The sequence below is a fragment of the Martes martes genome, assembly GCF_963455335.1.
Source record: "Martes martes genome assembly, chromosome: 10".
Lineage (NCBI taxonomy): Eukaryota > Metazoa > Chordata > Mammalia > Carnivora > Mustelidae > Martes > Martes martes.
In genome coordinates, this window is record NC_137898.1 from 95,185,188 (window position 1) to 95,199,428 (window position 14,241).

General features: G+C 41.9%; 1 protein-coding gene across 2 annotated transcripts in view; it reads left to right on the forward strand.

Annotated features, from left to right (window-relative positions):
- Positions 1–14,241, forward strand: part of CDON (cell adhesion associated, oncogene regulated) — a 96,406-nt gene that overhangs the window by 63,989 nt on the left and 18,176 nt on the right. For both annotated transcript variants that reach the window (XR_013967604.1, XM_080817697.1), the window contains exons 13-17: positions 928–1,109; positions 1,749–1,854; positions 6,318–6,440; positions 9,856–10,077; positions 12,186–12,466. Coding sequence is in view for 1 of the 2 variants with exons in the window: in XM_080817697.1 (XP_080673823.1) it covers positions 928–1,109; positions 1,749–1,854; positions 6,318–6,440; positions 9,856–10,077; positions 12,186–12,466 (914 nt within the window). In the remaining variant the exon portion in view is untranslated. The remainder of the gene's footprint in view (positions 1–927; positions 1,110–1,748; positions 1,855–6,317; positions 6,441–9,855; positions 10,078–12,185; positions 12,467–14,241) is intronic.

Genomic DNA, 14,241 nt, shown 5'->3' on the forward strand with positions numbered 1-14,241 from the left:
AAACCGCACGAGAGAAAAGCCGTCATCACAGATACATTTGCGTGGCTTGCATTTATTGGGTTTCTTGACCATTTTGTTTATGGACTTTTAGATGTACTTAGCAGCCAATGCCTGTGTTTGTCTGAACAGGTAACATGAGCCTAGGGGCCTGTAGGTATCGTTGGGAGAAGGTGACAAGTTTTAAATGAGGGTGAGGACTCAATAGCATTTTTAGGCGGAAAACACCGTCTTTGGGAGCCCAGTGGTTATGTCTGCGCCGTCAGGAAACGTGCTGGAGGAGTCTCATTTTTTCTTCAGATGCAGAGCTTCAGAAGCTCACAATCCTTAGAGCTTTTCTTTTTTTAAGTTCTTAATATGTAATACAAATAAATGCCTTCTGTTGTAGTTTAAATCTGCTGCTGCTTTTTTTTTTTTTTTTTTTAAATCTGCTGCCTCTTACCCTGTTCTTGGTGAAATCAGAGTGACATCTGCTGTTACCCACACAGTGCCCCTTCCGAAGCGTATTCGCGCTGTTAAACCTCGCTTCGGTGGTTTCTTTCAAAGGGAAAAGACCCTGGTTTTGAGCACTTATACTTCAACTAATACTGTATTTGATGGTTATGACTTTAGAACATGACGGAGAAGAGTGTAAACGTGCTCTTTCCCGTTCTCTACCCGCCCCTTCTGTGACAGACGTCATTCCTCTTCCGTGGCTTTGTCTCCCGGTCACTCCTCCTAAGCTCTTGGAATCTGGGTCATCATAAACACACACTGCCGGCCGACAGAAGCTGGCAGGCGGGTTGGAATCAGTTTACCGTATAGGCTTCAGAGGATGTGTTTGTTAACATGGAGACTTGAGTGCAGTTGTCCTGTTCTGACTGTCATGCCTTCAGCTGTCGTATGGCCATTTATTAAAAACTGGGGTTTTTTTTTTTCCTCCTTCAAAAGGTTCAACGTACAAATTTAGGGTCATTGCAATCAACCATTACGGCGAGAGTTTCCGGAGTTCGGCGTCTCGTCCTTATCAGGTGGCTGGGTTCCCCAATCGTTTTTCTAACCGTCCAATAACGGGACCTCATATCGCGTATACTGAAGCTGTCAGTGATACCCAGATCATGCTGAAGTGGACGGTGAGTGGGGCGTCTTCTCTATCGAGATGTGTTCTCGTTCGGCCAAGTTGACAATTGACTTAATGTTCTCATGACATGGTATTATGATTAGTAAAATGTTTTTAACATTAATGTTAATGTTAAAATTAAAAGTTAATTAAAATTAAAAGTTAAAAGTTAAGATTAAAAGTTAACGTTTTTAACTTTTAAGTATTTGGCCATGTTAACGATCGATTTACTATTCTGGTGACAAGATATTATGAATAGCAAATGTTTTTTAACTTTTAAGTCGGGGAAAATTGAAGGGCACAGATATTTGTCTGAAAGCACATGTGGGTAAGTGGGGCAGGGCTAAAAATAAACCTGTCTCTTTAGCTCTCATCCAAGTGTTAACTTAATTGCCCCTTCAAGATCTGTTTCTTCTGAACCAAATGTCCCTTTCTGCTTCTGAACCTTGTGAAATATACTACTTTATTTTTGCTCAGCCCAGCAGAAAAACTAAATGCTCTTTGACTACCTTTGAATTAACTTCAAAATGGCTATCAAGGATGTTTGCAAAATGAAGCTAGAAAAAGATCACCACACAGATAAAGGGATCTTCATGACTCTGAAAGTTACATATATTTTTGTCCTTCAAGTCTTTGCTTCTCTTTTTTTTAGTACATTCCATCAAGTAACAATAATACTCCCATTCAAGGATTTTATATCTACTACCGGCCGACAGATAGTGATAATGACAGTGATTACAAGAGGGATGTGGTAGAAGGTATGTACCCCCCCCCCCCCAACAAGCTGGAGTCTCAGTAAAGAGCTTTGGATGGAAGGGGTTTCTAAATATTACGAGAACCATCATCCCAGGTTAAGGTAGAGAAAGCATGAACTGTTATGTACACTATTGCTTTGACTTTTTCCCAAAGAAAGACCGTTTTTCCTATTTAATATATGCAGTAACTTATATTTTGGTCATAGAAACAATTACCGAAGTATGGGGGAGATACCATTTGTCAGCAGTTCATCTGAAAAAGAATTCTGTTTTCTGTTTCATTTAAATGAATGGTAACCTGGGTATAAAAGTCACTTGCAACTGCTACTGTATTTTAAAAAATAAGTCTCAGTCCCAGTTTCACTGACGTCTGTACTGGAACGAGTGCATCTCGAGCATGTAATCCGCTTCTAGGGATGCTGAGAAATTGGAATATACGTAGAGTAAAAACCAGCCGAGACAGTGAAGGGTGCTGAAACTGCCTTTCCCCTGCACTTAAAATCTGATCCAGAGCTTTGCATGTGGTCTGAAGGCTGCAGGTGGTCTGCTGGCTACTGTCTACACTGGCCGCCAGTCTCGTGCACCCTTTCCCCACCCCCCTGCCCCCCACCGTGTTTCTTTCGTGACACACTGGCCTTCTGAGTTTCCTTGTGTGCACCAAGACCTGTCTTGCCTCGGGACGATGACATGTGACAATTCCTGCTACCTCCTGTGCTCCTCTTCCAGTGTCTCATTTAGGTCACTGCACTTTTCTGCTGTGTGGTTCGATGTCATTTCCTCAGATAACACCCACCTCTGTATGTGAGCTACCTTGGGTGTAATTTCTAACTGTGGTCTTTATGGTTCTGTTGTAGATGTCATCACGGTTGCTGTGTAAGGAGTGGGTGTGTCTGTGTGTGTGTGTGTGGATATATGAAATTATTTACTTAGTTTGTCTCCCTCAGTAAATCTTAGCCTCTCTGTAGGCAAGGAGCCTTTGCTTCCCGTGCTATATCCCCAGCCCCTACAATGGTGCGGTGTTTGGGATTTATCGAATGAAGGAACGATTGGAGTCCAGAAAGAACAAGGGAATGTCTGGGGATGATGAGGCTGGAAATGGGGTGATAAACAAGTAACATGGCAGCTGTCTTCACATCCTGACTGACTGTTAAGTGGAGGAGAAACTCTGCCGGTTGCAGGGAGGGGAGCCAACAGGAAGTAGCATAAAGAAGACCCCTCTGTGCAGCATTTTTAACAAAATAAGAAACTCCCTAATGTTGGAGCTGTTCAGTAGAAGCTGGATGCTTATTTCTCGGTGGTGTCTTGGAAGGGGTTCTTGCTTTGGGAGGAAGGCTTCTTCAGAGGGTTTTTTGGCACTCCAAGATTCTGACTCTTTGAATTGCTAACATCCCAAATGGGTCATATCAGAAAACAGCCCTAGGCCAAGGTTATTTTCGTGTGACTTCTTGACATCAGATACTGCCTATCGTTTTTGGTAGAAGCAGCCTTATAATAAATTAGTTTAAATATGCTCAATCAGGCTTCTTTAATTATTGTGGCATTCCTTTTAATGTTTATCCAGTGGAGTGTCTTTTGTAAAGTAGTAAAAGGTTATCATCTGAGTTTTAATACCTGTACATGGTAGGTGCTCAGTAAATATTTTTTGAATCAAAAAGTGATTATTTCCCTTCATCTGGAAAAGTAGGAAGCAAATCAGTTTCTAAAATGTGCTTTAAACGTGAAGAATTAAGGAAATGAGGTAAGAGACTTGTCAGTGGCCAAACTATTCTGAGAAGTTAGGATAGTTGCTGTCTTGAGAGAGAAGTGACCAGAAGAAGCATGCGGGATAGGGTGCCAGTACCGTTTCCTTTCTTGACCTAGGTATCGGTATCGTGGGTACGTTCAGTTCATGAACTTCAACAGACTATTCAGTTGGGGCACTTTTCCGTACGCTCATTTCACTTTCTAGAAAGGCTATCCAAGAAGAAGAAACGGTTAAGAGTTGTTAGTCACTGTTTGAGATTCGAGTCCTAGTGAGGTCTTCATTTTAGTTTACTGGGGTTAGGAATGTGGGGCTGTCAGACTTTCATTTTTAAACTCTTTTGACAGAGGTTAAACATTTGCTATAAAATAGTTCTAAACAAGGTAAATAAGTAAAGCGAACAACTCTCTCTCTCTCTCTCTCTCTCTCTCTGTCTCTTTTTTCCCTACCTCTCCTGGTTCCACTCTCTAGAAATATCCACCGATGACCAGTTTTAAAGGATACTCTATAGTTAAATCTTTGAACTTTTGCGAGCTTGTGGGGTGAGAACATAGTGTGTGGAACTGGGAAATTACTTTATGGGAGCTTCTATATCCACTAGTAGTGTCTGCAAATGTGAGTTTTGCCTTCTGGTTCACAGAGAACTTGTTTATAAACTTAGTAGATGAAGCAGTTAGATGTTTAAGTGGGCTTCACTTGCTGTGTAATTTGCTTATTCCCTATTTTCAAGTTTATGCATTTAAAATTCTTTTTGTGGCAGTTTTAAACTATTGGGCTGTTCTCCCAAACCAAGGAACAAAAGTATTTACCCTTTGCACGTAACGTTCTCTCTAAAGTTTTAGATTACTTCTCTGTATTGACTCGGAATTGTTTAAGCTTTTGGGAAAAAAGTCTGAAATTCAATTACAGTGTTAAAGAATCCACTAAGAGCAATGATATTAAGTTATCCTATCTTCTGAATTAAGTTCCACATTGGGATAAACTGTAAATGTTTCTGGCAGACAGTGCCTTTGTGATGAATATTTGTGTCTTACAAAGTTGAGTTTCAAATAAATGAAAGCATCAGGCAGGCATCCTAATCTCTAAGCCTGTTGCTTTGGTTTCTCACCTTTTCTAAAACATCCTTTGAGAAAAAAATTACCCGTTTAAGCACATGTTATGCTGGTTGGTTGACTTTCAACCTGATAATACACTTAGCTGTCTTATTCATCAATGATCGGTAAAGACTCTTTCTCTCTACTAGTGATTTCTGTCGTTTAGCCATTCGAAGAATTACCCTGACAGTGGAATCCTAATCTAACAAGATTTGTGTTCTTTTAACAATTTTCTCTCATTTGTAACATATCAAAGGTGTAGTTTAATTCCGTTTTGCCTAGGGCTTTGAAGAGAAAACTTCAAATCTGGTGTGGTAGTTATTCGGGAGAATGTTTATAGTTAGGTAAGGGTAGGACTGGGCAAGAAAGGACCCAAGGACAGAGAAAAAAATAGAAGTCTTTGAAAACGTTTGTGGAATTTCGAAGTAGATCTATTCCAGTCTTTGAGTCAAGGTTTTGAGTCAAGTTTATTGTAGGACCCTCTTTATACTTATAAAGGGGGCATAGAATTCCTTACTTCTCAAGCCTTTCAGAATCCCTTGGTCCTAGAACAAGCAGATTCTCTTCGTGTAAACTGTGGGTCTTTATGAAAAGGGATTTTGTGATGGTGACCTGCAAAAGGGGTTGTGTTTCCGGTTTAGAGTATTTTTGTCTGTGTTGAATTAGAAAGAAACCTAGTGCTCTTGGTCCTGTCAGCCAAGTAGATTTATACTTGGATGCTTGGTTCCGTTTTGTTTTTCCTCCCCCTTCAATTAAGTCTTGAATCAGTAGGTGGTATAGTTGAGCGTCTCAGGAACTGTGGAAACAGTTTGAAGAGGTTATTTTCTAAGAGGGGTTAAAGGTGCCTGAGGAGTTCACTGAAGCTGGCAGACGTGTCCCTGTTTGTTAATGTTTGTCACATGCTCATGGGAGTGAACGTGGAGAGCGATGCATTCAGGAGTTGCTCAGTTGAAGAGTGTTTCTAGATGAAACACCGGCCGTGTGCTGTGGATAACAAAATCATTCTGTTGGAGGTATTGTGTGGCTTGGGGACCTTGACTCAAAAGAAGAGAAATAGTGGGAACAGGAACCCACAGGTTTCCCTCGTAGATTTTGCTTTTTGATGATTCTCAACCATTTATTCAGGCACAGGCTGAGCTGTCCGTTCGTGTCACGTCCTGTCCAGTGGGATGGAGAGTTTCTCTAAGACCTGTCTTGTAAATAAATGGTCACTTGTCCTGGATAAGGCACCATTTGTGGATCTCACGTACAGTATTCCTGTCTGGTGGACAGAGTAGATTGACTCACTAGGCTAAAATGGGGCATCAGAGGACTTGAGGGTTTTTATTTTTCCTTCACCTATGCATAAAGTCAACACATATTTTATGAAAGACTCACCACTGTTTATAACAAAGCAGAGTATTAGTACCAACGCACAGGTATGGCTTGAATTCAGTGTACCTCTTGTCCTTTGTTTCGTGGCCCATAAAAAAATGCTGTTTATCTGGGGAGTATTACTAAAATACATCTATTTAGATGGTTTTCATTGCACAGACTGACTCTCCGGTGATACATGCTATTCCAGTCTTGTTTTGAGATCACCTTGCAGGTCGTACGATACGTAAAACTTCTTTTATATTTTTCCATTCTAGGTTCAAAGCAGTGGCACATGATTGGCCATCTGCAACCAGAAACTTCCTACGATATTAAAATGCAGTGCTTCAACGAAGGAGGAGAAAGCGAGTTTAGTAACGTGATGATCTGCGAAACTAAAGGTAGGAGAGGAATGAGAGCTCGAGCTTTGTCCCGGATGGTGCTGGAATTCCAGACTCTGCATTATTCCTTCTGACTCTTGCTGTGTTTACCTAAGGAAGCGTCTGCTTTGGACCGTTTCCTAGGTGTAGGCATTAAGACCATCCCAACAGAAAATAGAATATGTCGGCTTGAGCACCTGTCTCATTAGTTTACTTAAGCATCAATTGTATTCATGAATTTCTGTGTGATGCCCAGTAAGTCACTTCCCTTCTTTTTTTTCTGCACGAAGAGAGAAGTGTTTGCTGGATAATTTCTGCAAATTGGAATTGCTGCAAGAATTAGAACACTTCAAAACAAAAGTATAGTTTTCAGGAAGAGCGCTTTGTACGCTTAAAGTGGTTTCTTGCATGACAGTTATGCATAACACTGTCTACTTCCTAAGCATGGTGGTTAAGTTCAGCATCAGCAGTGTGCTAATGCTAAATTGAAATTCTTGACTCTGCCGATGCATGGATTGGGCAGTGTCTTCTGTTTTTAGGATGGCAGTGCTACATGTGAATGATAGAAACAGCTACGTGGCTTTTTACAAACTCACGTCCAGTCTCAGTTAATCGGACCAAAAAAGGGACTGTTTTAACTTGCGTCTGTTTTTAAGAACAAGAGGAAATTTCCCCAAATCCTCACCTATCCCCCAACCCTTCTAGTCTCAGCGGTCAGAACTCAGTCACACGCTCCCCAGATCATTCCCTGGGAATGGAATGATTGACCAGGACCTACTCGAGTTATGTGGGGTTTGAGTGGACAGCTGAATGGAAGTGGGCTCTGCTAGTGTGGGAGGAAAAGGCTGCTGAATGGCAACCTTTTGTGCCTGCGACAGGTGATTTTATGATGCTGATTTAAAAATGAAGAAAATGAGGCTTGGAAAAATGGAATTGTAAAGACAAGACATAGTTCCATCTTTTAATGCTAAGTCATGTGACTTTCTGCTGCAAAACCCACATATTAAATCTACCTTTAAGTCTATATATACACCTTTAAGTCTATATATTCACAGACCTCTAGATTTACTTTGGTTAGTATATATTTGAGGGGCTTTTTGTCCTAGTCACTGTGATATGTTAATGGACATTTCTTTCTTTTTTTTTTTTTTAAAGATTTTATTTATTTATTTGACAGACAAAGATCACACGTAGGCAGAGAGGTAGGCAGAGAAAGAGGGGGAAGCAGGCTCCCCGCTGAGCAGAGAGCCCGATGCGGGGCCCGATCCCAGGACCCTGGGATCATGACCTAAGCCCAAGGCAGAGGCTTTAACCACTGAGCCACCCAGGCGCCCCTGTTAATGGACATTTCTTACTTGCCTCTAGAGTGTTGTAATACTTGGGGCAAAATTAAATAAAAATGAAATTTATCATCTCTGTCCCAAGACATTTAAGAATCTAGCCAGGCAAAACACAGACAACAGTGTAATAACTGTATTGTTTAAATAATGTTATGGTATAGCTGTGTCTGTAATCATATGCCTCATTAATTGCTGGAGGAGAAGACTTTGCTGGAGAAGAAAAGGTTCTACCTACAGACTTTCCGGTCACTGACAAATGAAAACACCTCTTTAAAACATTAGCCGTTCATACTGAATAACTTTCTCAAATGTATGACACAATTCCCAGCCTGTTTAAAGAGAAAACGTAGGATACACACTCTCTGCTCTTAAAGAAATGAGTCAAGGTTCTTGTTATGAACAGTGATTGTCTTATCTTTAGTCATTCAGTAAGGTTTTCCAAGAATGACAGAGGTGCCGAGGCCAGCCATTTCCCCCTGCCCTTAAAGATCATAGACTGTCATGATTTTTCTTTGGTTCTTTCGTTTCTCATCTCACTTTTCTTGTTTCATGGTCTCAGCCTCTTCTTCCTCTTCTGCCTGCTGCTGATCTCTCCTCCCTTCCCTCTCCTCCTCCCCGCCACACTCCCCTCTGGCTCCTCCCCCCGGCTCCTCCTCCTCCTCCCTTCCCCCCTCCTCCCCTCCCTCTCCCCACCTGCTCCTCCTCCTCCCCACCTGCTCCTCCTCCTCCTCTTCTTCCTAGTGCTAACTTTCTCTTATTGCTGTTGATGTCTCTGTCTCACTCACCATCCACCACAGAAATTTTTAACTTTAGCAGAGACTGGCAAAATGGTCAAGCTTGGTGGAATTATGAATAAATAAAGAGTAAATGAAGAGTGAATAAAGCCGATGGACTTCCCCGTGGGTAATTGTGATCTTTAATGTATGATCTGCAACGTCTATTTTGCCTCAGAAACCCGTTTGTTTTCTTTAGAATTGGCAGGGACCTTAGAATTGTCTAATCCAACATCCCACCTGAAGTAGGAATTTCCTTTAGAGTCTCTGCCAGCTATTCATCCACTTCTCAGGGTTGGAGACCTCTTTCCTTTGGAAGGTGGCCTCTTCTTTATGGATTCCTAGCTCTGTTCTGCACAGTGGTGCTAGAAAATTGAACCCCAACATAATGTTGAAGTAGAATTTTTTGAAGTAGAATTTTTTAAGGACTGCTCTGCTCCACTGGGTCGTTTGGAGCCATAACAGGAAATATAATATAATAGCTAATAGTAACAAAATTGATTGAACACTGCCATGTGGCGGCTAAGTGCTTTACGTGATTAACTCCTTTACTCTTCATTACAACCTTGCTGTAGAGATTTTATTTTTATCTCTAGTTCCCAGATGCAGAAACTGGTTCCTGGAGGTCAAGGTCATGCAGCTAGGGATAAGTGGTGGAACAGAATATGCCCCCGGGCCGTCTGGTTCCAGAGAACAGGCATCGGCCACTGTGCTTTACTGCTTTCTATGGCATTTAAAGCATTAAGAACATATTATTTGAGGACAGAGAAAATGGGGTTTGAGTCCCACCTGTTACTAGCTTTTGTTGTCACTATTTTCCAGAATATCAACGAACTAGGATAAAGAACTGCATTTATGTGGACCCCAAAGGTCAATGGTTTTGGAATGCTTAACGTTAAGCGGGAGGTTTTTGGAGTTGTATGTAATTGTTTGGTCCAAAGTCAGATCTTTCATCTCAGTCACATAAAAGAGGCATAAAATATGTAATCTTGAATCTTACTCAGCTCAAAGTGTGTCACATAGAGAGGAGTTTCGGTCCCATCTATAAGGTTGAGCAGGTAATCAGACAGCAGTTTGGGTTAGGCCAAGGGCATTTCTTTCTCTGACTTGATGATTTCTCTAGTATTCATGGACCGAGACTTCAGCACATCAGATTTTTCAACTTTGGAGCCCTTGCTGTGACTCACTGGTGGTCAGATCATCCCAGTAACAAGTGTAAACAGACTGGCTTTGCATTCTTACCCAGACCTCCTTCAGAGAGTAAACCATTTCACAGTGTCTGTATTCACTCTGACATCATGTTTTCCTTTGTATGTCAACTAGTGAAACGCCTTCCTGGAGCTTCTGAGTATCCCGTCAAAGACCTGAGTCCCCCTCCCAGTGCTTCGGGAAGTGGACGAAACGCGGGGCCTGCAAGCGGCCCCAGCAGAAGCAGCGACATGTTGTATCTGATCGTTGGCTGTGTGCTCGGTGTCATGGTCCTCATTCTCATGGTCTTCATCGCCATGTGCCTGTGGAAGAACCGCCAGCAAAGCACCATACAGAGTAAGCCATGCATCACTCTTTCCTTGTCTTTTTCTAAAGACGGGTAGGAACATATTGTCAGAATAAATATTGATCCCTAATACCGTTGTGGGTTCGTGTCACGGTATAAAGTGCGTCAGCTGCTCTGCAGTCAGGGGAGGTGGCTTTAAGACTGTTTGAGCTGTCAGCCGGAGCAAGTAGAGCATCACATAAAATTGCCCAGTAGAAATAAACAACAAAGCCAAAACCGGGCAGGTCTCTAAGTAAATAGCGACTCTGTGCTGGGAAACTCTGGCTTTGTCAGACCACCAAAGAGCTTGAGTTCTTGAAGCATGGGCTCTGGAATTGTTGCGGAAACACCTCCGTACTAGTGCAGGTCTTGGCAATAGGAGTAGGAAAGGCTGGAAACGAGGGGGAGGAATACTTTTCTAAGCGACTGTTACGGAATGACCTCAGTTAAGGTCCTGTTTCAGTCCCTGATGTACCAGTACTGCCCCAGCCTGGCCTCTCTTGCCCCCTACGTGGGTCTGGTAATGGGAGTGATGGTGCTGTATGAAAACAGATAACCTAGAACCCCTTTTCCCTCTTCTTTCCCTAGTTTCTCTCCTCCCCACCTTTCTTGATAAGACAGGGGGATCAAATCAGGCAGAGACTTTAGTTTTTGGTGGGAGGAGGTTTTTTGGTTTCCCCTTTGACTCCAGAATAAGAGAATCAAAGCTAATAGCTCAGGGGGAAAGAAAAGGTGATTTGTTTCTATTAAACTGGTGCTTTCTAGGAGATAGACAGGGAGAGAGGTGGTGGTAGTGGTGGTGATAGGCTGAAAGAGTTGGAGAACGTTTGACTGAGTCTTTTTCTAAATTGTTATCGTGTCGTTGACTTTAATCGTGTGAGTGTGCACTCAGTCATTGAAAGAGAAGTGCCGCTCTAGTCGTCTAAGCAAGCTTGATCTTGTTAAGGTCATTTTCCTTTGTGACTTGGTGATATGTTCAAAGATGGAAATTTATGATAGTGATATTCATTCAGTCATATTCAGAAGATACTCACTGATTGTCTTTGATGTGCCTGGCACTGTGTTAGACAATGGGGATACAGTGGTAAGAAACTAAACCTGTCCTCTGCCCTGACAGCTTATAGTTGTTGGGGTTTTTTAAAGATTTTACTTATTTATTTGACAGAGAGAGAGAGAGAACACAAGCAGGCAGAGAGGCAGGCAGAGAGAGGGGGGAAGCAGGCTCCCTGCTGAGCAGAGAGCCCGATGCGGGGCTTGATCCCAGGACCGTGAGATCATGACCTGAGCTGAAGACAGAGGCTTAACCCACTGAGCCACCCAGGTACCCCTGTCAGCTTATAGTTTAACGGAAAAGATAAGCAGGTATACCGACGATAACTCACCTGTGCAAGAAGTTGGGTAACAGGAGGAAGGACACCTCATCTGGTACTTGGCCTGCTCTGAGACCTTTGAAGAATTTATCAAAACTTCACCAACAAGTCCTGTACAATTTAAGTGCTGTATTTCCTAAGGGTTGTTCCACTTTTTCTAAATATGTCTAGCAAGTATGCCCCTGGAATTTGGAATTTGGGGGCAACTATTTAAGTATTTTCATTAAAGGAAATGGAATCATTAGCCTTTTGCCTTTACTACCCCACCATTTCCACATGGGCTGTATGAACCAAGGAACTGATTATCAGTGATACACAGCTCCCTCCTTCATTTAAAAGTGTTGTTTATTACAATTTAAAATATCCTACCTTTTGTTGTTGTTTTATAATTTCCCTCGGCACTTTGAAGTGTGTGGGAGTTTAAGCACTCTCGTTTAATGTTGCCGGTACTCAGATGGTTACAACTTGCACGATTTATGAATTCTCTTGAGTAATTTCTCTCTGGTTAATTTCTCTTCCCACTAACAAAGCCTTAATTAACTCAGAGTTCCTAGCTGTCTCCACACAAGGAAAGAGCAATAACTTTCTTAAAGCCTATCTCATAATTAGACTTTAAGTGAACACATTTAGGGCATTTTATTTTAGTGTATTTGTAGTTTCTTAGGGGTTTATTAATAAAACTGCCTAAGCAAGAAGATTGTCTTTTTCATTATCTTACCTCCCCCCCACTTTTTGTTCTCTCTTAACAGAGTATGACCCTCCAGGATATCTCTACCAGGGGTCAGATATTAATGGGCAGATGGTGGAATATACTACTCTGCCTGGCACAAATCGGATAAATGGGAACGTTCACGGAAGCTTCATAAGCAATGGCGGTCTCAGCAATGGCTGCTCCCATCTTCACCATAAGATCCCCAACGGAGTCAGTGGAATCATGAATGGGAGCTTAAACGGAGGGCTTTACTCGGGGCACACAAGCTCACTAACCAGGACACATGTGGATTTTGAACATCCTCGTCACCTAGTAAATGTAAGAGACCTAATTATAAATAAAGCCTCCCCATGCCCCGTGGTGCCAGGGAGCGAGAACAGGGTCAGCCTCCTTGGCTTTTGTCAACATAGAAACCTGGGTTTATTAGACTGAAAATAGTCTGTGTTACCAGCAGCGCCGTGATCCAGAGTAATCTCTGTAAGCGTTCTGTTGTCAGGTGATAGTTACGTTCATCATCATGTATAAATCATTGGTTTGTATTTTAAAATTATTTCACAGTGAAAGTGGAATCCCACTAATGAACTGGCTGGAAGTTCTTCTTCTTTTTTTTTTTTTTTTTTAAGATTTATTTATTTATTTGACAGAGAGAGAGAGAGATCACAAGTAGGCAGAGAGGCAGGCAGAGAGAGAGAGAGAGAGGGGAGCAGGCTCCCTGCTGAGCAGAGAGCCCAATGCAGGGATCAATCCCAGGACCCTGAGATCATGACCTGAGCCGAAGGCAGAGGCTTAACCCACTGAGCCACCCAGTCACCCCTGGAAGTTATTCTTGAGAGTTTGAAATACCATTGGGCGTAGAGTGGACCCAGTATTTAAATTTGCTTTATTTAGAGCAGAGTCTGAAAACTCCTAGGCTTTAGAGGAGCCAGGTAGATTGTGAACTTGAGCAAAGCAAGCGGAGGTGGTCGCAGCCCGGAGAGCCCTAGCTACAGCTCATGCCAGTTATGGGCACACAGGACTGAGGGCCTGCGGTTACTGGGTTTTCTGATTTTTTTTTCCAAAATATCTTATAAATCTCGGCAAAATTGCCAGATTTTTTACCTGTTGGCAACTACTTCCAATTTTTGGAAGCATTGCATAGGCCACATGGAACCTATCTGCAGACCACCAGATTGTGACTTCCAACCTATAGTGAGTTTCTTTTGTTTGTTGGGTCCCATGTGCAGTAGGGTTGTTGCCTATAAGATTTTTGCCTTTTATTTATTTATTTATATTTTTTGTTATTTTTTTAAAGATTTATTTATTTGAGAGAGAGAATGGAAGTGCAGGGGCAGAGGGAGAGGGAGTCTCAAACAGACTCTGCCCCAAGTGCAGAGCCTGATGCGGGGCTCAAGTTCACAACCCTGAGAGCATGATCTGGGCCAAAACCAAAAGTCGGGTTTTTCACCGACTGCACCACCCAGGTGCCCCGGGATTTTTGCCTTTTATAACATTAGTATTCTTTAGCCACAAGGAGTGATAGACCTTGAAAAACGCTTTATTTCAGGGAGAACTCAGTGATACAGTTTAATTTTTGAAATGGGAATAGAATGACTAGCATATTTTACATTTATGCTGGTTAAAGAGGTTCTCTGCATTAGGAAGTTTGATTTATTACACTGTTTGGCTGTGCATCCACGTTATTTTTCAATCAAATGGGTGATACGTTTGGTTGCACTCATTGTGTAATCAAGCACTCTTTGCCATAACCCACGGAGTGCTAAAATCTGAAAAAGTTCAGAGTTTTTTCCTCCTCAACTTCAACAAAGATTTATTAAAATATGGCATTTGGAAAGCAAAACTGTAATACATATTTGTATCTTAGAGCTGGGCATCTAATGGGTTTTGGGTGATCTAGTTTCAGTGTATTGTACAAAAATACCTAGTTTGCTTGAGTGCATCTCATTACCAAAAGAGAATAATGATTTCATTATTTTACGTGGAAAGACATGGCTTATATTCAGACTTTGTAAACTTTTTTGGTCGCCATTCCTAGTCCAAACTACGAACAGTGTCCAAGAAACGAAAGGAGAGAACATTAAGGTTTGAATAGCACA